Below are 24151 nucleotides of genomic sequence, written 5' to 3'. Positions count from 1 at the left end.
ATGTCACTCATTTACAAAGACAGTGATAACGATATTTATCAAAGGATGGGAAATTATGTTTCCTTCTCGACTTTCTTCGTAAGCAAAGAACTGGCGTAAAATTATCAGTTAGAAAGTAGTTTCCAGGTTCTCCTCATAATAACATTCGGGAAGAATGTTGCAATGTTGCATAAATGTGTATATAATATGTTAAATTTTAAACGTGGCTGTGAATAAACTTATTCATTCTGAACCAGGAATGTCATTCTGCAATTTTATGATGTCTAAATAAGACATTTACCATTCTAAAAGTGTGTAGTCCAAGGACTCATTAAAGGAACAGTGGATTTATGATGCAGTCAGTTATTTGCAGATAGTTTAGAAATGCAGAATGACATTTTATAAAGCAGTCAGAGACCATTTGATTCTTCAATAGAAAACTGGTTTTTAGCATGGTTACTGGGACATCCAGGTGCCTCAAGTAATTAAATAAACAGGAAACATCAGTACATATATATCAAAAGGCTCATTCTCATTTTAGTCTGTAATTTCTTCACGATACAAAACCATTTATTACTTCTTTGATTTTAATTGAGAGAGAGAGAGAGAGAGAGAGAGAGAGAGAGAGAGAGAGAGAGAGAGAGAGAGAGAGAGAGAGAGAGAGAGAGAGAGCAGGAACAAGATAAATGAGTAACTTATAAAAAAAATCCAATGCATATGAAAAGGAATCAGATAAAACGATGTATTATAAAAATACCAAGATTTCGTTCTTCACTCTGACAAGAAGATATTCACCGAAAGAGGTATTCCGAGCGAAATCCCTTCTCGATGTTTTTATTGCATTTACACAAATGATAATGCATGTACACGCAGCAGATATCTGTGTCAAGATAAAAAGACAATTTCCCACAAGACTAGAAAGGAATTATATCATGATAACTTCTCAGCGTGACATCTTGATTTAAAAGGCCAGACGAGTTTGACACTGGCACCAAGTCTGAGTGGCCCTATCTTGCGTTTAAGCACAAAGGTCTGACTGGTGCCAGAAGGTCCTGTCACTCACCCATCATAAAACTTGACAGAAGTGACAGGTGGGAGCTCTCTACAACGTTTTACCATGATATAGTACTTGTCACTGATAAAGTGGGATGAAATTTATGAGATAAGGGAACACAAAGCAAGAGCCAGATATGAAAGAGGTAGCTATTTTCGTAGGACCTGCGGTCAGAGGTGAAGAATAAATTAACCCAAGGAGGGGGGATATATCATATATAACGGGGGAAGCTAAGTACGTTAAGAGAGTTCAACTTCGTTAAGTCTTCAAGGGACTGAATGTAGCCAGTCTCCGCTGTAACCCCAACTTCATCAAGTCAAGACTAAAAAAAAGTAAATGCATAAATGATTAATCAGCTTGTATCGTGTCCAATTGCATTTTCGTTGAAAATTTAGAATTTCGCCATCTGCAGGTTGGGGTTCTTCACGTCGCATTTATTGTGAAGTAAAATTGGTTATCGTTAGTATAATGCTTAGGCTTTTTGTTTGTGAAACATGATTATCTAATTTAATTCTTGGTGCGAATATACAGTACATTTCAGAGGAACATAGTGGGTTACCAAGGGAGAAAAATGCACCTTTCTGCTCTCTCGTAAGTTACAGTCGCCTTCGTTATGATCGAAGAAGCTACATAACCTCCTTTCAGTCCATAACATTTTTAAAAACAAGTTGTTACTACTGACAGAGAATTTGTTCCTACAGAGGAGTGCCCCATTTTTCTTTCTTTTTCCTTCTCTAGATTAATCATTTTACAGTTGTTAAGAATCCATACCACTTGAATGATTCTATGCACTGAATTCCCAGTTAGTTAAGTAGTCAATTAAAATGTGCTGATCATGATAGACTAGAATGCCACAGTGCGCATGTGCTAAGTTAATCTAACCACAGCAGGAGGCATAATTCAAATTCAGCTAAGTGAAGAGCTTACTTCTACTGCCCTCCCTAACAGAACTACGGCACAGGAAGGATAACCTCGAATATTCTTTCTAGTGATGAAAAACCTGTTTGTAACTTATGTACAGAGATGCCATCAGCTATATTACAAGTTGCTCCAGTGGTGAAGAGCCATTGCACACATTAACGCTGCTCCACCGATGAATTCTCGAAATTTAACAAGCGTGGATATCTGAAGCTATTTTAAAGGTACAGACATTTCAGTACTCCAAATGTATGGAAACTGAGACTTTGGGCAGCTTTGGGTACATCAAAAGTAAGGGTATTTTGTACACACGGTTGATGACGAAATGCTGTATAAAGTGAAGTCTACGATTACGTGCTTGTTATGCAAGATATCTATTCATGTATGTATATATATATGTATATTTATATAGATTTGAGAACTAAAAGACATTTTCAACTATACCAAACAAGTAGAGAGGATTCCAAGTTGCTTGTAAACAAAATCAGTCAGATGTTGTCCACAGAACAGAAATTGCTCTATACCTTCTACTCAAGAAACACTTTTGTTCTTCCTTCAATTAGAAAACTAATTTATTTTTTTTTATGCCTTTTCGTAGCAGACAGAGACTTTCCTTCACTCTGTAACCTGAGGTCAAAACTTCCTGCTCGGATATCTACGAAACAGTTTTCTCCTTGCACTAATTTTTTTTTTTTTGTTATTTTCCGGTATTCCAAAGACATACTTTTCGTGTAAACATTCTGAAAACTTCTTCTTCACACAGAAAAAAATAATAATTTTCAAGTGGAATGCGCTTCAGCGGCGGTATTTCATTGCCTCCTTTGTGGTGTGAGCTGCTTATTGTGGATTCTTGAGGGGTTTCAGTCCTCCTAACTCCTGCATGGAAGAAAAAATGGGAAAATGAAATTTTTTCTTGACGTGGTAAAGTGGAGTGAGTGGTCGGGCGGGGAAGGGGTGAGGCGAGGGGGTAGGAATGCTGCTAGTTCCGATGATGGGCGGCCTCCTTCCTAGATCACGTGAGACTTTCTTTTTCGTACCGTTTTAATCGGAAGGGGCAATAAAAGGGCTTCTTTAACTGGTATCAATTGAAAAAAAATCTATGTGTCCTTATTTCCCTGGGTAACATTTAGGTACCTGAATCCTGCATCTCTGGCCTTTACTTTTCCTTTCAAGAAACTACTCTGTAAGACAAAGCGAATACCCCTTTTATTTGTTTGTTTGTTTTGAATTAGGACCTTTCCCGAACAAAGAACCTTACTTGGGCAGGTGTTCCTTGATGGAGTCAATCGCCCTGCGTACCGTGGACTTCTCCTTGTTCTCCCTCTCCTTCTCCTTCTGCGCCTTCCTCTGCTTGCGCCGGGCGTCCGTGTGGGGGTTCTCCGCCATGACGTCGATCTCCTCCTCCTTGTCGGACTCGACCCTGCGCTCGGGCATCTTGCCGTGCTTCCCGATGAGCCAGTAGGTCTCCATTGATCCCTTACCCTGCGACGATACTCTCTGGCTCAGCTGTGAGGAGGAGAGAGTACAGTGGCCGTGTCCGACGATCGAGGATAGATCGGTCCACTGGAAGTCGATTTTAGGGTCATTCGGGCAAACAACAAGGCTATAGAGAAGGTTCTATTGCATTTCATTTGAGGCTAAACGGTTCTTTTCTTTGGAGCTACTTCAGAACTTGATCATTTTTACTTTTAAGATACTAACTCTGTATTGCATTTTTAAGTATAGATATTCTTCAATGGCCCTAAATCCATCTGGTTGCCTGATCAATCCGAGATTTAAACAGGTACACGACAAAGTACTCTCTCGGTTTTATGCGGTGCAGTCATTCTGAAGCTACTGTGAAGGTATCGTCTGATGGGAGCAATCAAAGATATTCAGTTGCAGTGACTGTTGTCATATAGAAGTAAAATAAATAAATTACTGTTTGAATGGTGATGGTGCGTGCGAGAATAGGCTTGGGATGATGTACTACCACAGCGTAGAGGAGGCAGAAATGTAACAGGTCCAGGTATCCAGTACACAGAATTTCTTGTGCGAAGATGCTCCTGAAGCCCCCAAAAGGCTAAGGCCTCTTTTGCTATCAAATATCAAATCATTCTGACCCATTTCTCACTCGTTTCATATTCTTACTCCCTTGCAACTAAGCTACGACATACCTGTTACTCATGTGAGCTACCGAGTTGATTTTGTCGAACCTGAGCTTGGTTAAGTTTAATCACTGTTGTGTGGATAAGGTCAGCTAAATCTCAATCTTCCAGTGTTCACAAATATATTATACGTTTGGCAACTTTGTGACGCAGCTGGAAGAACTGGCATGAAGCTGGAATTCATCTGTATGATTAGGGTAAGTTTTGGCAAGTTCAGACTAATTTGTGGAATTGTACGGTTGGTCGTATGATTAGGGTAAGTTTTGGCAAGTTCAGACTAATTTGTGGAATTGTATGGTTGGTCGTATGATTAGGGTAAGTTTTGGCAAGTTCAGACTAATTTGTGGAATTGTACGGTTGGTCGTATGTAACGAGTTGTAAGTTAACTGACTACAGAATAATGTACATAATTAAAGAAAAAATTCTTCACAACAGGGAAAGCCATCTTGCTGTCCTATTCATGCATCTTAAGTCACCTTAACTGAAACACTTTTTCAAAGATTGAAAAAAAAATGTTAAATATTTATTGGGCGTTTGCCGAGACAATTTTCCTCCCTCTTACCAAAAGATTTTAAGCTATCTTTGTCTTTGACTCTACTTAGGACAGGAGGAATGTGGATTGTGATTGCTATGGAGTCATGCAACGACCCTCAGTTCCAAATAACACTCTGAGTTTTTCCAAGACTGACGCTTCACCCTTCTGCTGCATCACTCGCAATGGTTAGCTTCCCTTGCCTAATAGAGGTATTTCTGACATTACCAGGTTAGCCATACTGCTACCACTTTACCTGTTTTGCCTATGATACATCAGACGACTGTAAATAAATGCTTCAAGATGCTGTCAGGCATTCATTGTATGCCAGTTCTCGCCTCTTATACAGCTTGTTATTCTGCTCTTCTCACATTTTGTTGTATTTTACTTATCTTTCTATTACACTGCATTTTGTAAATAATTGCCGATTCATGTGTACAACTTAATTTTTGTCCTACTCCAATAAATCACTTTTGTCAGTCTTTGAATAAATAAGATATAGAATAATGTGGTACAGTAAAGTAGGATTTCAGAGCAGCCAGCAATGCAGTGTTGGCGGCAGCAGGATATCTAATTTTAATTAGTGGAGCAGTAAATGGAACACCTGGAACTAGAGCACCAACAAAGGGAGGTAGAAAAAGTTAAGTATATCTTAGTTTAACCAGACCACTGAGCTGATTAACAGCTCTCCTAGGGCTGGCCCAAGATTAGACGTATTTTACGTCGCTAAGAACCAATTGGTTACCTAGTGGGGTACCATTATTTGAGCAAGTGGAGAAAGAGAGAGAAGAGTTAAAATGAACGGAGGAAGAGAAATAAAAACAGAACATGAGCGGATGAAGGAAGAAAGAAAGGCACTGTGTCGATGAAAGGATTTTCACAAAGGGAACAGAAGAAGGTGCTGACTCTGCAGAAGTTTTGGACATACTGAGAGGTACAACCTGCAGTCCCATATCAGCGAACGAATAAATGAAATCCCCCTTTATCTAGTGATGGGTAACCAGTGAAGATCTTGTGATGAAAACATGTTTTGATGGAACTTAGCTAGTGGGAGAGGTGTTATGGTATTAATGCATCTTCTGGAAGAGTTGTCACGATATTGCTTAACTAGTACAATTAGAAAATTTCATTCTGCGCGGTACTCTACATACTTCCTAGAATGATGGCGCTCTCTTTTTCTTCTCGAAGTAGCTAGCTTCCTTTGCTATACAGAGCTACATTCGGAGTTCCTCATTCAACAGGGCTGCTGCCGCTTCACCTGTTTTGAGCGTCGATAGGCTCGAACAGTTTCAATACATACAGCAAGACGACAACGTCAGTCGTTTGTCGATAACAGTCTTTGGCTTCAACTTGGTATTATGTAAGTTGGTCACTCTGTACTGATGTTATTTTATTGTGGCTTACCCTCCTTGCTTTTGGTAAATAATTGCTAGTTCGTCTCCAAAACTTGAATTTTTGTACTTCTGCTTCCTAAGTGATTGTTGTAATGGTAAATAACAATATCGTTAGAAAATCATGGATGAGGTAATGATCCATAGTAACAACACAAAGCAGATGCCACTCTAGATGCAGAAGAAGCAACAAATTGTTTCGGCATGAAATATCAGTAGTAGATGACCCATGATGCTAAAAGCTTTTAACTGACCACGACAGAAGATTTGTCCAGTCGAGCACAGAGAAGACAGAACTTATAAATGGCCCCTTGTTAACATCACGTCTTTATTTTATAGAAGTTGATGTGGTTTTTCTCATTGTGTCATAGGGTTCTTCATTAGGTATTCTGAATTCAAAGTCATATTAGTTTCAGCTAGTTGCTTTCGAAGTTGTTAGATTAAGATAGCCATGTGTTGGCACGGACTCTTGTTTGCAGAGCAGCCAGTAGCTATTTCTGCTAGAGTTCACACCCGTCTATAGAATCTATTACTTTCTTAATTTTTTAGTACCATCCACTTCATTAATTTTAAAAAATTACTCTCTCTGAACTTAATCATGAAGGCTACCTTTTATGCTTTCCATTACAAGTACATAAAGTTATTGCAATCTCTGATTTTCAGCTTATTTTCTAAGAAAATAACTAGCGCAATGGTACTGAATTTGATATCTATCCAAATGCAATGAAAACGTTAAAAAAAAAACTGGATATCATCTACTTTCTTATACTCTTTTTCGGAATTACTGTTACGTCATGTCCGACGCTGCTGTGTTTGTCAGTGGCAACTTATTCAAGAAAAACGTTGCATTTCTGCCTCTCTGTATGCTTGGAGATCATTGAGGGGATCTAGCTATTACTGAAATGCTATGGTGCTGCTTTATATATTATTACATGGTCATGCTTAAGCTAGGATCAATGTCGTCTACTCTTTAAGTGCTTTTCATCATTCGTCATATTTTTGCTCATGAGAGACAGACAAATAGATGCAGAAAGTTGAAGAGACCATAAACGGTAGTATGAGATTTAGAGTGATAATGATATGTAGGGGAGAGAGAGAGAGAGAGAGAGAGAGAGAGAGAGAGAGAGAGAGAGAGAGAGAGAGAGAGAGAGAGAGAGAGAGAGAGAAAGAAAATACGATTTTACACGCATGAAAGTCGTGTATAAGAAGGAGAAAGATTATAAACGATTATTTAATCAAGTTGAGTAATGAACATATGTGTAGGATAAATAGATAGATCGATCTATAGTAAGATAGATAGATAAATATAGATAAAATATTAGGCAAGTAGGAGAGAGATCAATAGTTAGAAACATACATGCACCAATGAAATTTTAGACAGGGAGACAGAGAGAGAGAGATTGTGTCCAGATGAGAATGAAATGTGTTAAATGACGTCACTTGAGTGTCAGATGAAACACTACCCTAAGTGCTGTTCATTTGTCTGTTATCAGTTAATGAAATTCATACTTGCAGAAGCCTTGAAAAGTATTTCTCAAGAGAAGATTTTATGAAGAATTTATTTCATCATAATGAGGAAAAAATAACATTGTTACTAGAAGTACTCAAGTTAAAAGGCGGCAGAAATAGTTATTTTGGACTTGATAAACTATGGTAATGAGTTTATGTCAACAATGGGTTCATATGAACAATTGGTTGGATGGTCTATTTCTGAAAAAAAAACATGAATAATTTTCCTTACAAAACAAGAAAATTTGTTAGTAAGATGAGAGGAACTGGAGGGAAAACTTTTCTATATTTAAATATTTCTGCATTGGAAAACTGCTGCTTAGATATTCAATGCCTCCATTTTATATCTCACCAACATATAATCTCTTAATGATTATCCTCAGTAATTACGAAAAAAGGGAAATCATGAGCAGAGCTAATGCTTAGAATTCAGTTTCCAAAATGTTATGACCAGTCACTAAGCGTCAAATCTTTCCCACAGGATTTGTAGTCATTTTTGTCAACCTAACCCAGTTTTCATACAATGCAGAAAACAGTTGCGTAACATTCTAATATCTCCAAAGCCGTCTTTGCTTGTCAGTTCTGCTTAGGCTGCTGATATTTTCCCTTTTCTCTTTCATTGAAAAGTCTTGTGAAAATCAATGAAAATAACAAACAAGGAACCTTAGTTCACCTTGATTTCCATCTCTCCCCTCAGCTTCATGATGAAACCGCCGACTTTGTCCAGTGCTTCCTTGGTGGATGCCGTGATGTGTATCTTGAATGCTGTTTTGAATAGAAAGCACACAGGCAAGTCACACACCGCTCGTTTGTTTTAGAACTGCTTCAAAAGTAATCACACTCTAGCTATTTCAGTTTAGAGTAAATTCACTACTCGTACTCAGCAGAGTATCTGCTGCATGGACGAGTATCAAGTGTGGTGTATGTCAGGTTCTCAGAAAATGTCAGGATTAGATATATTCACGTTGCAGTGAGAGCTTTTGAAACTAAATTCAGAAAGAAAATCAAAACCAGGTGCTGAGCTACAGGAATCAAAATGAAAGAACGCATGAACCGATCAGCTTCAAGTGTTGCTGTAATTTTGGACATCCCAGATTATTCCGAATTCCTCTCCCTGCAATTAAACACCATCATTGCGCAGACTCAGCAAAAAGTTAAATGCACTACTCCTTATTGAGAATAAAACACAGATAATACGTATGCTGATACTCACGAAGGCCCGTAGACTCCATCTTGGAAGCAATGTTGACTGACTCGCCAAAAAGGGTGTAGCGTGGCATCTTGGAGCCCACTACCCCAGCCACCACAGGACCAGTGTGGATGCCAATGCGAATCTGGAGTCTTTCTCCGGGCATATGTGGCACCACAAAGTTCTCCGTGGCATGGAGTAAGTCAAGGGCCATTGATGCAATCTCGGCCGCATGCTCTTTTCCTGGTGAATAGGTAAAGTGAAAAAGAGAAAAGTGATGAAAGAGATAACATCTATTGGATACATACCGGGAGACTGAGGCCTTTAGGCTGATGAGGAATTTTGAGGTGTACTCTAAGCTAAAAGGAAAATGAAGGCGAGACGAATACGCATGCTTACATGAATATAGAGCAGAAACCCGCAGAAAAGTACAGACTAAAGGATATAAAAGTCACAGTCTTATTTGCACAAATAATGATAAAATCTTCTAAAAGCACACATAAAATTACTCTTGTAAAGAACTAATGATCTTCCACAGCAATGAAATGAAAAATTCAACAGAAAATTTTATAGGCGTAATGAATATACCGTAAGACTGCACATACAGGAAATAGATGGAAGCACATCGTGTTAATGAGAAAGAGAAGGGGCTCGGAGGTGTGACCTTTCTAGACTGGTTCAGCTACGTGAGGCTAACAATGCTGTCCTAAAAGTAGGCTAGAGCAAAAGGCAGAGTTCAGCTAAGAAGACAGTGATGCTGCTGACGACAATGCGTTGTCTTGACCATCACCAACATGTAAATTGTTTCTCTACACAAAAGCCAAAAAGTCATTGAAATGATTGAGCGAGCGATCAAGATGCCAAGCGCATTGTCATCGCAATATATAGAAAGATAAGGAAAAGGATAATGCTAATACCAGCAGGACAAGTACTGATAGACTACTACTGTACTTCTGAGTCCTTGACCTGCGTGAGATTTTGGCTCAGCTGCCCTGTTCAGGGAACTGGAAGTCCCCATGTAGTAAACTGACAAAATTCTCTGGTTTCTGACATAGTGAGGTGCAGTGATTCCATAGCTACACAAAATCTTTCAGAACCTTAAAGTATTTGAGGAGTTGTAATAAAATCTGCTTTAACCAAAATTCAACGAAGTTAGGACTCTGACACAGTGGCCACTAAATTGTTAAGTTTTACCTAAACCCGTATGACTCATTATTTTGTAGACAGGGGGCGTGTAAACTAGGCGGTCCAGGTTCGTAGATCTCTTGATTTGATCTAAACAGAGAGAAAGAAACACTCAAGGTAGAGATCTTTCTGGAGCCATTCCACCCATAATTGAAACAGTTCATGATTGTTAGAACTTTTTTGTTTAGCCTAGTAGCTATGATCTTACATCTAGTAGCAGGAAATAGCACATACAAGAGAACGCCAAAAAATATTGTTGATAATGTTAAAACAGTTATTAACTATATCATTAACACTTACAATTGTTAGCTCCTAAACTGAGTCTTCCCTGCGCTTTTAAATGAAATGTGTTAAATGAATTCATACTCTGCTCTCAGCATAGGTTATGTCTAATATTACTTCACAACACTGCAAAGTTTAGGTAAAACCGTCGCTCAATCATTCCAAATTTTTATTGTAAACAGGACTGTCAAAGCTAAAGCTGATGATGATGATGATGACTGAATGACCAGGTAGTTGATGGAAGATGTTTTCAGCAGAAAGAACTGTATTAGTATGAGAATCTGACTATTTCACCACCTCTTTTCAATGAGAGTAAAGCAAGAATCACTGGACCATTCATAAAGAGTGGTATTTTCAGTGTTTAGGACTTCAAACACCAGATGGTTAAATCTATCAGGTTGTCACTGAAAGTTGCCACAGTACTGTCTTCTTAAATACCACTCTCTATGCTGAAATCATTTTACCTTTATGCCAGTTCATCAGTATTATAAAAGAATTCAAAGGAATGATGATAATTGAAAGTTCTGTAATCATGCATTAAAAAGACTGGTGTCTCAAAATCTTAAATCTTAACCTTATAAAAACAGGTTGATGCTCTGCACTTGATATCACAGAGTTGCTAGCTATTAGTGACAGCTAGCATGATCTAGGAATTCTATAATGTAATTTTGGGGATTTCAGAGGAGTCATACTCATTATATTTAGTTTTTAGATACATTTTACCTAGTTGTCTGATGAAAATGTTGCAGTGTTATACAGGGGCAAATCCTTTAAGACTTGTACAGTCTCCGCACAAAGAGAAGGTATGTCTACAAATATTTCTGCATGAAAATTTTGTAATAAAGAATAACAGTCTGAAATGCTTATCGCCAAACACGAGAAAGCAATATCTCACACTGTAAGGTAGCAGAAAGAAAAGTTTTTTAGTGAGTTTCTTAAAAGAAAAAAAAACAGTAATTGGTTATTAATGTTCGGACGGGGCAACTCAACTTGTGGCTATTCATCTTTGATTTTACAGGAAACAGTTTTTCAGGTTCTTAATGTAATAAATATATGTTGGTTAATGGTTAGATAATCTGTTGATATGCCATGTCCTCTTACTTCATCTTTGTGTCTCTGTATAAGAATGATCCATCTCCTCTCCGTACAGTTACTTTACCACAACCTTAGCAAATCTCTCAGACTGGAGTCTTATTTGGCCCAGGTCATAAACATCCTTAGGTATAGTCAGAACCTGCTGCTACACTGAGCTGCTTGTTGCTCCCAAAATCCAGATCATGTTGGGATGTAATAAGTGAGGGTCCTATTTGGCATCGGAATGTGATATTACTCTAGTAGACACGTATAGACATGTTTTGGTGTAGCAGGGTGATATCATCTATAGTAAGGGAATGCTGTACTACATGATTGAAATGTAGTAGTACTACCAGTCGCAATCAAGGTTAGATACGGTACAAAAAAGTTAAGCATATCTTAGTTTAACCAGACCACTGAGCTGATTAACAGCTCTCCTAGGGCTGGCCCGAAGGGTTAGACTTATTTTACGTGGCTAAGAACCAACTGGTTACCTAGCAACGGGACCTACAGCCTATTGTGGAATCCGAGAAATGAATTTCTATCACCAGAAATAAATTCCTCTAATTCTTCATCGGCCGGCCGGAGAGTCGAACTCGGGCCTAGCAGAGTGCTAGTCGAGAACTCTACCAACTCGTCCGACGAGGAATTTAGAAACTGTACAATCCCGCTACCTGATATACATACTACAGCTCTAATACATATCCATTATTTGTTATGGTAAGTTTATACAGATGTTCTGTAGGCTACATTCATGTTCCTGAAAGACAGGACCCAAAAGATTTCTTGTGATATTCCTCTGAGTCGTGCTGCAACACTAGTTCCCTACTGTTAGTTTCAACTGAAATTAGGTTTTTGAGAAGTTAAATAGTTTGGTGAAATGCTGTAGGTATGAATGAGGCTAATTGAAAAATACTCAGAGTAGCATGAGTTTTAAAATGGAGAAACCAGTCCACAGTTATGTAGCTGTACAAATCTATTAGAAAAAGCTGTAGAGTTGTATTTTAAATATGAAAGAAACGGGTACATTAACTGTGAATTTGTTTCTCCAGTGAATTTAATGTTTGAATAAAGTAAATCATTGGTGGTGTTTTTTGCTGATATGCCAACATGTTCGTCTGAGTTGAGTGAATTACCAGACCGTAAAATAACAATATCCTGCACGAGAGCTTTCAAATATGGGAAAGGTTTGGGGTTTAGGTGTATTGTTCAGTCATCAAACATTTTGTTAATGTGTCTATACAAGTAAATTGATTCTATGTTGATACGCATTTTTTAAAAAAGAAATGTAGATCATTCTGACCAGTAAGTAACAATTTCAAGAATTTAGTCACCTTTATTTTTTTTCCAGCAAAGAGCATTATTTATTTGCAACGTGTCTCCGAACAGTAGGACGCTTAGATGTACCCACAATCTTTTTTCCATCCTATTCTACTCAGTTTTTTAGTGGAAGCAAAATTAAAATTTTATTCTTACCTTCTCCTCGCTGAGGTAAACCAGAGGCAACCATATATGCATCTCCAATGGTCTCAATCTTGTATACTTCATACAGTTCAATACGCGAATCAAACATCTTGTACAAAGCATTCAGTAGGGAAATCACCTGTGAGTGAGCAAATATCAGAAACATTAGTTCTAAAGTTTCCCGACAACGACCAGAGTTTTGAAGTTGCCGAATCTATTTAAAAGTTTCAGAAATGACAAGGAATAAGTGGCAATTTCCCCGTCCAAATATCTCCCGTTTTACGTGAAAGTAATATCATAAGTTGTGATTGTGAGCCAGAATTTATAGAAATAAGGGATTCAGCATTTTTTTTAGACACAAGTCTTTTTTTCGCATTTGGACAAGTAATGATGTGTGGGAGATCGGGATACAGATTCTGCTGGGTAAATTTGCCATTTCCAGAGAGGTTAGTCATTGTGGCGCAGGCGAAAGGATGAAACGATTTATATTATTGGTCTCTTCACTTTATTTGGGCAGTCTGACTTTTGGTTTAAAGGTCTGCCTGCAGATGTAAGCCCAAAAACTGCAGTATTGAACTAAAACATCATCTGGAAAAATATGAAAATAAATTGTCTGGGGAAATTGTAATCCTTTTCATTCATGTTAGTTTAATTTTGTATTATATTTATATGTTTAGGCAAGTTTCTGTATGATAGTGTAAAAGGTTTAAACAATCTGTTGTCCCTTTAAATATCATTTCTATTCCCTCAAGAAGATGGTAACAGCCATATATTTTTCGCCTTTAAAAATAAAAATCTTGCAATTCGGTGTTTAGCAGGATCAATCTTCATTTTTGATGTAACTTAACATCAGAGTATTCAATACAGGTAAGCATTCATTAGGCATTTTTCTCTCTCAAGCTCAGAAACTTTACTTTGTGTTTGAGAAAACAGTGAACAATTTGCCTGGCAGTCTTGCTGCTACTGTGAAAGTGTACAGTGTACAGTGTGATGCAAGCTTAACAGACGTTTGTAAAGTCTGGCCTGGGCTACATTTTCTTTTCTCTTCTTTGGCTCCATAAGGAAAACTTATATAATTTATGTCCTTATTCCAAAAGAATATGTTATGACGTGGACTTGATGCAAATTATGGTCAAATCATTGATTAAGATTATAATAACTTAACTCGTCACTAATGCCTGACTTTCTGAATCGTCACATAACAGTGCAATTACATGGTTCTGGGTAGTAGTTACCGCTAATCGGATCGCTGGCAAAAGCCATTGCAGGGTAGAAAGTAGGAAACACTTTTATTTTCTCCTTCTAGGAAGGTGTTAATGGAGAAGCCAAAATTATATATTCCCTCTCTTTAATGGGGATCTTTCTGTCACAGAAAGAATTACAAGCTCAGCTGAGCACACAGTCTGGTACCATTAACTTCGTGCTCTTTCAGTCTCTTATATATTCCCTTTCTTTAATGGGGATCTTTCTGTCACAGAAAGAATTACAAGCTCAGCTGAGCACACAGTCTGGTACCATTGACTTTGTCCTCTCTCAGTCTCGGTTAATCGAGGTTTTACCCAATTCCTGTAGACCCAAGTGTTCCCCACCAAAATCTACTCCCCGGGAGCATGTTTAACAGCACCACATATCCCTCACTCCAGACATCCATTAACCAACCTCTCTGAAGCAGGCCATTGCCTCGTCAGAGCAGTACAGCGTTACCTGCATGGGTGTGCTCTCAGAAGCCAGCTCGGTGAACCCTACTATGTCCGAAAAGTAGATCGTCACTGATTCGTAGGTCTCCGCCGACACTTGCTTTCTCTGCTTCAGTTGTTGGGCGACAGTCGGCGGCAGCATCTGGTAGAGGAGTTTGTCTGACCGTTTCTTCTCATACCTTAACTCGTAAGTCTTGTACTGTAGCGTCTCTGTGAAAGCCTGTTCAATTAAGGAGAGAACAACATTCATACCAGTGCAGTGATGTCGTGTACAGTGTATCTTGCTGGGAATAGAGGGATTCTTTGTTTAAACCAGGGAATTGGAGGATCCTGTTCTGTCAATTTTTATTCTATTCGATGTGAAGGGTTTTTGCAGAAGTGATCAACAGGAGGTCGAGGCACGGAAGCAATTTTCTCCCATAAAACATTTACTTTGCTTGAAGAAAAAATCTTTTTCTTAGATAAATTAGGACCAAAACTCGAATTTCGCAAAGACCCTTACATTTCTGTTGAAATAGTAAAGGTATTCTTGAGTTGAAAAATTTAAGATATCGGTACGCATAGTCACCATCTAAAAGAACTGTTCAGGTATGAAATTTCTAGCATAATGGCAACGTTTATCATATAATTTTATTCTGTTATGTAGAAAAGTATAAAAAGGATTATATTTTGGATTTTTCTTACTTGTAAAGTCCTTGTGACCATCCTGACGAGGACGATAATTACAGGTGAAATGAGAAGGACGACTGCTAAAATGGCTATCCCAACGACCACGTGACTGTTCGATGACGTCACCTGGAAATGGATTACAAATGAAAATAGATTTACCAATTGGAGGCCTGATGATCCAGAATCGGTGTCACTGACCGGTAGAGTAGATTTTTATTTGATCCTAACTGAAGCGACGGTTAGTTCACTGAGCGACAGATGTATTATATTATAATACATCTGTCAGTATTGTAATTTGTAATATAAATTACAATACTGACGGAAGCTCAAGTCATTTCTAAAGATTTTTCCACCTGCAACATGGCGTAACAGTTTTACGCGTTTGCCTAACTAGTTCCACTAGTTTCAATCGAACGCGTCCCTGCCATATAATAGACTAATTAGTTATCTATTGATTTATTGCTTCTTTATGATTCATTCAGAGAATAAATTAGGAGCTGGTTGCTTTCTCATTATATGCAAGAATTGTTATTATTGCGTTATGAATGGAAACGAAAAAATTATGACGGTGATGGGAATGCTTATTAATGATTATTTATATATTTATATATACTATATATATATGTATATATGAAATTTTTTATCACACCGTGATTTATATACAATCATGAAGCTACAAATGTCGCTTAATATCAAATTCACGCTACCTCGGGAGTATCCCGTTAGGGAATTATCACCGAAGGGGAATTTATGTGACAAATGGATTGGTACTGCCGGTCGCGATCCCACGACGCAGAACTTATCCAGCAACTCCAGTCGACGTTCTACCACTGAGCTATCATGATTGTATGTATAATATATATATTATATATATATATATATATATATATATATATATATATATATATATATATATATATATATATATATATATACACACACTGTACAGTATATATATATATAATGTGTGTGTGTGTGATAGCTACAGTGATGTCATAGTTTATTGATTTCCTTCCCCTCCCAAGTAGTGTTTAATGTTACAGGATTTAAATACATGTGAGAAATACCTACCCAGCCCCCACCCAGGGCGGACGAACAAGAAAGATCCGCTCAGATTTTATTATTATAGAAGATTATTGAAAAGTTCCAAAGGAAAGGGAGAAAGGAATCATTGTCTCATCGCACAAAGGGTAGGCTGGCAGAGGCGGCTAAAAAATTATAGATGTATAACATAGCTTAGCATAACATGAAAGATGTAGGGCAGGATTTTCATCGCGAAAGTAATACGGATGACGGAACGATTAACAAGGGAGACTAGTGTTGACTGCACATCACCAAATACAGGTGGAAGAGAATTGATTTGAATTGCCTGTTGAGTGTGTCCATGAAATATTGAGAAACATGGACAGAACATATGGTAAGAGTATTTAACGTCTGGCAAACGGTAAATAATGTCAGTAGGGACCTTATCTCGCTGGCTAGAACAGAACAAAAGATGAAACTGTTTTCCTCTTGACAAGCAGAGAAGAACATTAATAAATGTGCTAAGTGTCTCCGAAAATGCAAGTATCAAGCTGTGGATAAAATACATTATTAATTACCAGTTGTTGTATTTGGTATTTTGAGGCTTCTGGGCAAATGTTAACATTTTGTATGTACTTCATAAATTGTTATTTGGTGATGTTTTCTTCATGAAAAAAATCAGGTTATGCAGCTCTGTACAAAAGAATGATGGTAAATATTATCAGATAGTGTCTGATATAATTTAGACATTATGTTTACTTGGATCCAAATTGCCCTTGACAAATCCAATCAAATGTTTTTCCATTGGTATGCTTTATTCTTACAGCCGCCAAATCATAAATAAGACCATGTGTTGCCCCCTGTCACATGTAATCCCATATCTCTTCTACTTCTTCCCTATGCACGAAAGTCGTCAGTGGCGACGTTTACTCCTGACGAATTCAAACACAATATGCCCTCTGGTGATAATTACCTCTGACAGTATAGTCTGCTCAATCCTGAACCTGATTTCATACTGAATCTTCTGAAGTGCATCCAAGTAGCCCAGCATGGCGTAGAAGTACTCTGTAGCCTTGTCAAAATCTGGCTCAATCTTTACCCTGTTGATAATCTCCTGGCGTCTCCGGGTGATGTTGGAGTACCATGAGTAGGTCTGCTGGAGCTGAAGGTACCTGGAAAGAATTTTTATAATTAGTGCAGCCTATCTTCAAGGCACAACTGTCACAGAAGACGTTTCTTCGTGCTGTCCGTTCGTTCACTCTAGACTCAGCTGCCCTTGTGCCAGCGTGGGCTCTTGCCCAGTGCTACCCCTTAAAGTAGGACAGAAGTCCTGCGTTGCAGTTCAACTGAACTGTTACTGCAGGAAGTGTGGAGGCGTGTGATTAAGGTCTATATACCAGCATTCTTGTTGGAATCTTTCAAGTGTTTTTTTCAATGCATTTTCAACAAATAAAAATTACTTTTCAACAAGGTCTAATACGATGAAATGGGGAAGGAGAAAAGTGGAGAATGTCCGTGATTTAAGAACATGGTTGGAAACAAAAAGCGTCTGAACTGCAACTTGAAGTTTGTTTCTACTTTGCTAGCCGGTATTTTAACTTTGAAATATCTGAAGTGTGAAGTGTCTTGGTAAAAGAATGACAAATATTCCTCCATTTCAAGTACCTTACAGCATTGTGTGGTTTTCTTTTACCTAGACCCAACAACACTTCAACAGAATAGTTCTAAAAACAAACCATCTTAAAGCTGGTACATTCAGTTGTGTCTTTTTTTCAACAGACTCTCACAAGCTGCATGTTAAAAGGTCTTAGCTGATAAAAAGGTCCGTTTCAACAATCAGCCAGGCAACTTAACTTACAAACACTGCGTTTCTCACAGTCTCATTAAAGTATACTCACCTGTCTTTGATCCAGTAAGCAAAGCTCTTGCTAGCATTCAAGAAATCTTGCCCCAGTGCGTCGTTGGTGACAAAGTTCAGGTAGGAGGTGTGGTCCAGATCTCCTCTCCCGAAATATTCTTCTCCGAACACCATCGAGATGCCCAAGTGTTCGATGGCCCGGATGAGGTTTTTGTACGCCAGAAGAGGTCGCCACACACCGGAACTGTCTTTCTCTTTGATCTCTCTCGTTAACTAATGTCAGAGGTACAAAAGGTTAGTAAAGTGGTGCGGAAGTAACATTCAAAAACTATTTGGTACGAAAAAATTCAGTTTTAGAATCAAAGATTTGGGCAATCTGCTTCAAACTACTGTGTAATTGACCTCATTATCGATAGCCTTACTGTAGTTTCTGTGGACATGAAAAAAGTCGATGTTTTCTGTCAGTCTGGAAGGAAAAATTGTCCGTACTGTCTGCCGCGTACCTGATCTAAGAAGATGTAATTCGCCCTGTTGTAGAACTGGATTCCGGCATCGATGGAGGGAGTGTCGAACTTCGTGATTTTGTCGCGGAAGTCGTCGAGACGAATTCGGAAGAGGATCTTGTTCTTGAAGAGGGGATCCTCGATGCGGAACTTGGGCCACTTCAGATTATCGATGAGGGAGTTGGTGTAGGCGAAGTGCTCCGAAAGATTCCGCCGGAAGACCGACCCGTTGGTGAAGAGGTAGAAGGCTATTTCCGCCCTCTCGGACTGCAGAGCCTCCGTCACGTTGCCTAAACCCGTGCTGATTTGGACCTGCCGGACGCCTAATCGTTTTAGGTGGGGTGCATTTATAAACGGCCGTTTCATTTTTTGGTTTCCTCACTGAATTTCACGGATATTTTTACTTTCAATGATTATATTTTGCAGCATTAGTGACTCCCTATACTTCCTCTAGTAACAATCTCTCTCTCTCTCTCTCTCTCTCTCTCTCTCTCTCTCTCTCTCTCTCTCTCTCTCTCTCTCTCTCTCTCTCTCTCTCATTACCTGATCAATGGTCTCTTGCATTTCGTACTGATACTGAAGGACATTGACCATGTTGAGCCCATTTTGTATGATGAGGGCCATGATGGGCACGAAGGGCAGCAACAGCATCTGTGCCAAGTGGATCTGTTTGCCCCTGCCTGTTGTGGGGTCCAGCCCACAGCATCCTGTCTTGACCTGAGGAAGAGACGTTGGAGAAGAGGTGAAAGTGATGGATTATAAACCGCTGGGTCCTGAAAACATTCGTTCATATTCTTTGCCTCAAGTGTGGCACCTTGGCACCTTGGCACCTAGGAGAGGCAATAGCAAGGAGTGGCGCTCTCCTTGCCGAGCGCGTGACCTCTGGCGGCTACGTCGGGACATCTTGTCCAAGCGAGCGGTGCTCTACTGTAGAGACGAAACGCGAGAAAGCACATTGTCTTCGTTTGATTATAATTAGAATATATATGTATTAAAGATGAATTAACCATTACCTTACCTTACATTTTGAAATATTATGGGTATGAAGACAGAAAGAGCTAATTAAGTTAGAATATATATGTATTAAAGATGAATTAACCATTACCTTACCTTACATTTTGAAATATTATGGTTATGACGACAGAAGGAGCTAATAAGTTCATTTCTTTCTATTCTAAGCCTTTGGAACGATACTTAAATCGCGTTATTAATAATAATTAACATAAGAAAAACGTTTTTCTTATTTGAGTCAAATTGTTCTTGAAAGAAGGACAAAATAATAAAAATATCTGCCGAATCAGCCACCGGCCTGACGTTTACTTGGCCAAGATTTTTTCTCTTTATTATTACCATTCTTCAAAGCTATATTTTTCCTTGGCCTCAGGATTCGATAACTTTTACCATAGAAAAATTATTTTCATATATAATCGAGGTTAAGTTTACTTAGAACAGGCATATAGTTGTTGCCTAGGATACCAAACTTCATTTTCTTGCTATCGTTTGATGAAAACATAAATTGAACCAGGATTTGTTACACCTGAGAGTTACTGCCAATTTTACTCTGAATTAAATAATAGGACTACCTTTCCACGATTGATATAGGTCGTCCTGAAATGCTCTCATCAACTGTGACGTTTTGGAATTTCGTTGAGAAATCACTTTGGATAAAATCTGTTATTAAACAACTCTAACGCTGTTCCCGCAGGTCTCAAACTGAAAAGCTGATGGCATAGACCAGTGGTCCTCAACCTTTTCAGGCCCACGCACCCTTTCACCATATATCAGAGTGTTATCCCCATCTCTCCCTTTCCAAAATTGTCTGCTTCAAAAGGTGCACTCCAGATAATATGTAACAAAATACCAACACCAAACACACAAGGTAGCTGAGAGAAAGTCCAGCCTGACCGCTCAGTAGTGGTCCTAGAGCCAGTTTGAGCCTGCCAGTCTGTGGTCACAATTCTCCCCTGGTTGAGAATGGCATAGACGGTATCCTGCAGACCTCCTACTGGAGAGAATTCTTAATGACTGTAAAAATACATCAGGTGCCCTTATGCATCATAGAAACATGTTTAAAAGGCGAGACTTTTTGACGCAATCAGTAATCCATAGGCCTAGAGTATTACTACGCGTTTTTGATAATGAGCAAGATATGTTTTACTTTATATCATGTGGAATAGATAAGATTAACGTTGTTCTGATTTCAGAATTGAAATTGCCACTGCACTTACTTGCCACAATGATAGCCTATGCTGAAAATATACTGCATGTTGACATGTTAACTGCTAATCAGACATAAAATGACTGAATAAAATTCAGTATCCTTTGCTGACCTGTGAAATGTTATTCCACATTTTCTAGAAGAATTCCTGTGCCCATTTCAGCAAGTATAAGCTGTACAATGTACCATTATGAGGATAATGAACGAAAAAGTCGCAGGGCCCACTACTCCATTTCCTCGATTCCCGGGTAATCATAAGGCTACCCGTCTGCAAAGCGGCGACGCTACTGAGAACTGCTCAGTACTGTTAGACCTATTTCATCTCCATTTATTATCAACCCTTCATGCCACGTTACGCACTCGCATGCATTTCCACAGTCATGACTCTCTTTGTGGCAATGAAGGTAGCTTTCCAGCGAATATCATGTGTTATTGCTGCATTTTAGTGAATTCTTGAATTTTTCTTTATTCACTGGGTAGAATTTTTCTTGAGTTAAACACATATCACCTGTCGTTCCACCATGCCACCCTCATCCAGAAATGGCGACTATTGCCCGAGCTAAAAACTTAGAATCGATATAGCATAAGAAAAGAGAAAGCACCATTAGTTTCTCTTTGATACGTGCCAGTCACCTGCCCAAGGTGTCAGCGCCTGAAAGGAAGCAGTGGCCTATATTTGGTATAGTCGATTTTGCATGCTCGCTTGTGGAAGGTACTGGCATATTTTCGAGGCGAGATTATTATAAAAGCCAAATATGGAATTACACAAAATATGAGCAAATGCGAAGCCCCTTAGTCATTTAATACCATTTTTTTTTCTAGGACTAAGGAAACTGCGATTCAGCTACTTTTGTCCGAAGATTTCTTGTTTCAGGGTCTGAGCGCGAAGTTCATTTCACTTAGTTTTCACTGAATTTAGTATGAAATTTATTTTCTTCTAAGACAGGATAATTTAAAAGACTGCCAAGTTGTCGCAGTATCTCTAATCAGTGGGGAAAATGGACAGTTTGACTAAGTCGATCAATTATCTAGGAATCTGTTCGATAACAGGACGAGAAAGCTAGGCTGAGGCAATAAGGCAAGTGAGAATGGCGAAGTGACCGAAAATGTCTCAAGCTGAGACAGTAAATGATAATTAGCATATTATCTTCTTCTTTGGCAGCAGAATGTATCTATATACAATATATGTACACACACACACACACACATACACATATATATATATATATATATATATATATATATATATATATATATATATATATATATATATATATATATACTTATGCAGCTAGGCTGGTATATATAAATATATATATAACTATATCTGTCTATCTATATATATATATATACATATACATATGTAATATGTATGTATATATAGATAGAAGTAAATATAAGCTAAAGGTTCGTTTCACAACTGTCGATGTTCAGAAATTTGTTTATAACGAGCCATTTACAAGAGTATGGAGTTGGCAAAGAATTTTTTCCTCACTAAAATGTTAGGTGGCGTTTTATCCTGCTCTGGAGGGAATTGGTAATGAATCGGTGACTGTTTTTGATGTTACTATAACCTCTCAGTTCTTAAGAAGCACCCGAGGTTTGACTGTCATTGACTCCATACTCAGTGTGAGCTTTCAAGCTCAGAGCTTGTTGGGAATTTCCCTCTCAGAGGTTGTTGGGAATTCCCGCTCAGAGTTTGTTGGAATTTGCCTGATTGCGTCTTCGCTGGCCGCGATAATTGCTCTCTAGAAGACAGCTATAGAATTGTCCCTGCTGTTCATTTATCCACCGTATCTATATTATATAATGTTAGATTTCAGCGCCCGCTTTTTCGCCGTAGAGGGGATGACTCCGGAAGTTGTTTCGTTCCGGTACTCAGCAAGTGTTTTGGGAGGAAGGTGCTGGCCCCAGGTCCTTCTTCCTCATTGTTGCAACTCACCAATTTGGTGTAGCTACCAGGTGCATGATATGTATGTATATATACACATATACATATGTGTATATATATATATATATATATATATATATATATATATATATATATATATATTATCTATCACATGCACTTTATACATTTGATGTCTCTTATGATTTCTTAATGAAATGTCAGATTTCAAAATTTAATCTAGTAATTATCATATTGCTACTAAGGGAAAATTTCGCCTAGAGAAACCAAATTTTGATAAGAACCTGTCTCGCTCTCTGCCTCTTATTGCCAGAGCGTATGGGATGCCTATGGGACACTTTCATTTCGAATAATGAGCTCCATTTCATTTTTAGAATATCTTTTGCGTAATTTGGTAAAAGCAGTTGTTTGAGAGAAGTAAATATGATTCATCGTCAGGTTCAGGAATGACAGCTTTAGTGACATTGTAGTTTGCAGTACGAGGCTCCGAATGATAACTAATGGCATTTTGTTCACATTCAGCATTTGAATCTTCTCGAAACACCATTCCTGGTGGCCACTTGTCAGAGGTGAATAAACTCGATCAGATACCATTAACGTTTCTTCTACGTTCATTCCGGAGAACAACTTTGCAACAGTAATCTTTGATAATAGATAACTGCCTCTTAACTTCATTAAACTTCCAGCTAAAACAACACGCTGGCGACACACACCGCAAGCGGATGAAGTGCACCTAATTAGTACAACGGAAAAGCCAGTTCTCACCTCCACCAATTTATTCTCATCCTCGGAATCGAGAGAGAGGACCGAGGATCGCCTCTCCGAATCGCCCTTCTGCGTGCCTCCGCCCATCTTCCTCAGAGCTTCCTTAGCGTCGTGGCCTATTTTGGGACACCGCTCCTTCGTCAGGCCGCCAGCATCCCCAGCATCCTTCCAAGGGCGGGAAGAGTCGGGCAGGGAGACCGTAGTAAGAGGTAAGGCGCAACGGAGGGAAGCCGATCCAAAGCCTCTGGAAGGGGAAGCGGCAATAACCTCCCTGCACGGACCCGCGCACCCCTGACGTCACTCCCTCCGGTGGCCAATCACGGTCCGGCTTTTGACCCGGTTGATCTGGATGCCAGCCGCTCTCGGGACGGAGGTGCGATTGATATTGGTAATTATAAGGCTTTGGGCTCGATTATAAGCCGTTTTCTCGGATTTCAGCTGCAGTGGAGCTTTCGAAGTTTATGTACAATCAGTCGACGTCGAAGTTGTCACTTCACCTCGTCTAGATTTGAGATGAACGTTTGCCGGAATACTTGTATAAAACTAACTTTTGTAAATTGTCATTTCCTTTAGCCTTTCTTTGAGTTAAGTAGAGTAAAACACATATAGATATCTGTTGTGGGTGTCTACGCAAACCTGATGCATTGTTCGACATCCTTACTTATGGTTCCTTGTGACAGATGTCCTTCGGGTCTTATGTTTATTCTCTACCGAAAATTCTTACTCTTCATCCGATTGACTCTTTTTATTTTCAGATTTTCTCGGGAACGTTTTTGCATTCAAAA

The 24151-nt window shown here is 38.8% G+C and overlaps 1 protein-coding gene across 7 annotated transcripts; it reads right to left on the bottom strand.

The window, feature by feature from the left end:
- Positions 1 to 2522: 2522 nt before the first annotated feature.
- Positions 2523 to 23756, bottom strand: LOC136825632 (uncharacterized). 7 transcript variants are annotated; one of them, XM_067082244.1, is made up of 13 exons: positions 23367 to 23619; positions 19018 to 19191; positions 18475 to 18786; positions 18012 to 18244; positions 17087 to 17285; positions 15106 to 15216; positions 14429 to 14641; positions 12737 to 12863; positions 9914 to 9994; positions 8744 to 8962; positions 8204 to 8295; positions 3210 to 3457; positions 2523 to 2827 (listed from the first exon to the last, which is right to left on the bottom strand). In XM_067082244.1, exons 1-13 carry the CDS (start codon positions 23451 to 23453, stop codon positions 2821 to 2823), a joined length of 2103 nt encoding a protein of 700 aa, XP_066938345.1. In that variant the 5' UTR covers positions 23454 to 23619; the 3' UTR covers positions 2523 to 2820. The 7 variants fall into 7 exon arrangements, with proteins under 7 accessions (XP_066938345.1, XP_066938348.1, XP_066938346.1 ...); XM_067082245.1 differs by having other exon boundaries at positions 2635 to 2827; positions 3210 to 3433; positions 23367 to 23596; XM_067082243.1 differs by having other exon boundaries at positions 2645 to 2827; positions 3251 to 3514; positions 23367 to 23596.
- Between the last annotated feature and the right edge of the window lie 395 nt (positions 23757 to 24151).

Source organism: Macrobrachium rosenbergii, chromosome 39 (assembly GCF_040412425.1).
Source record: "Macrobrachium rosenbergii isolate ZJJX-2024 chromosome 39, ASM4041242v1, whole genome shotgun sequence".
NCBI lineage: Eukaryota > Metazoa > Arthropoda > Malacostraca > Decapoda > Palaemonidae > Macrobrachium > Macrobrachium rosenbergii.
Note: the sequence above shows the minus strand (reverse complement) of the source record. Positions and strands in the feature narration are given on the sequence as shown.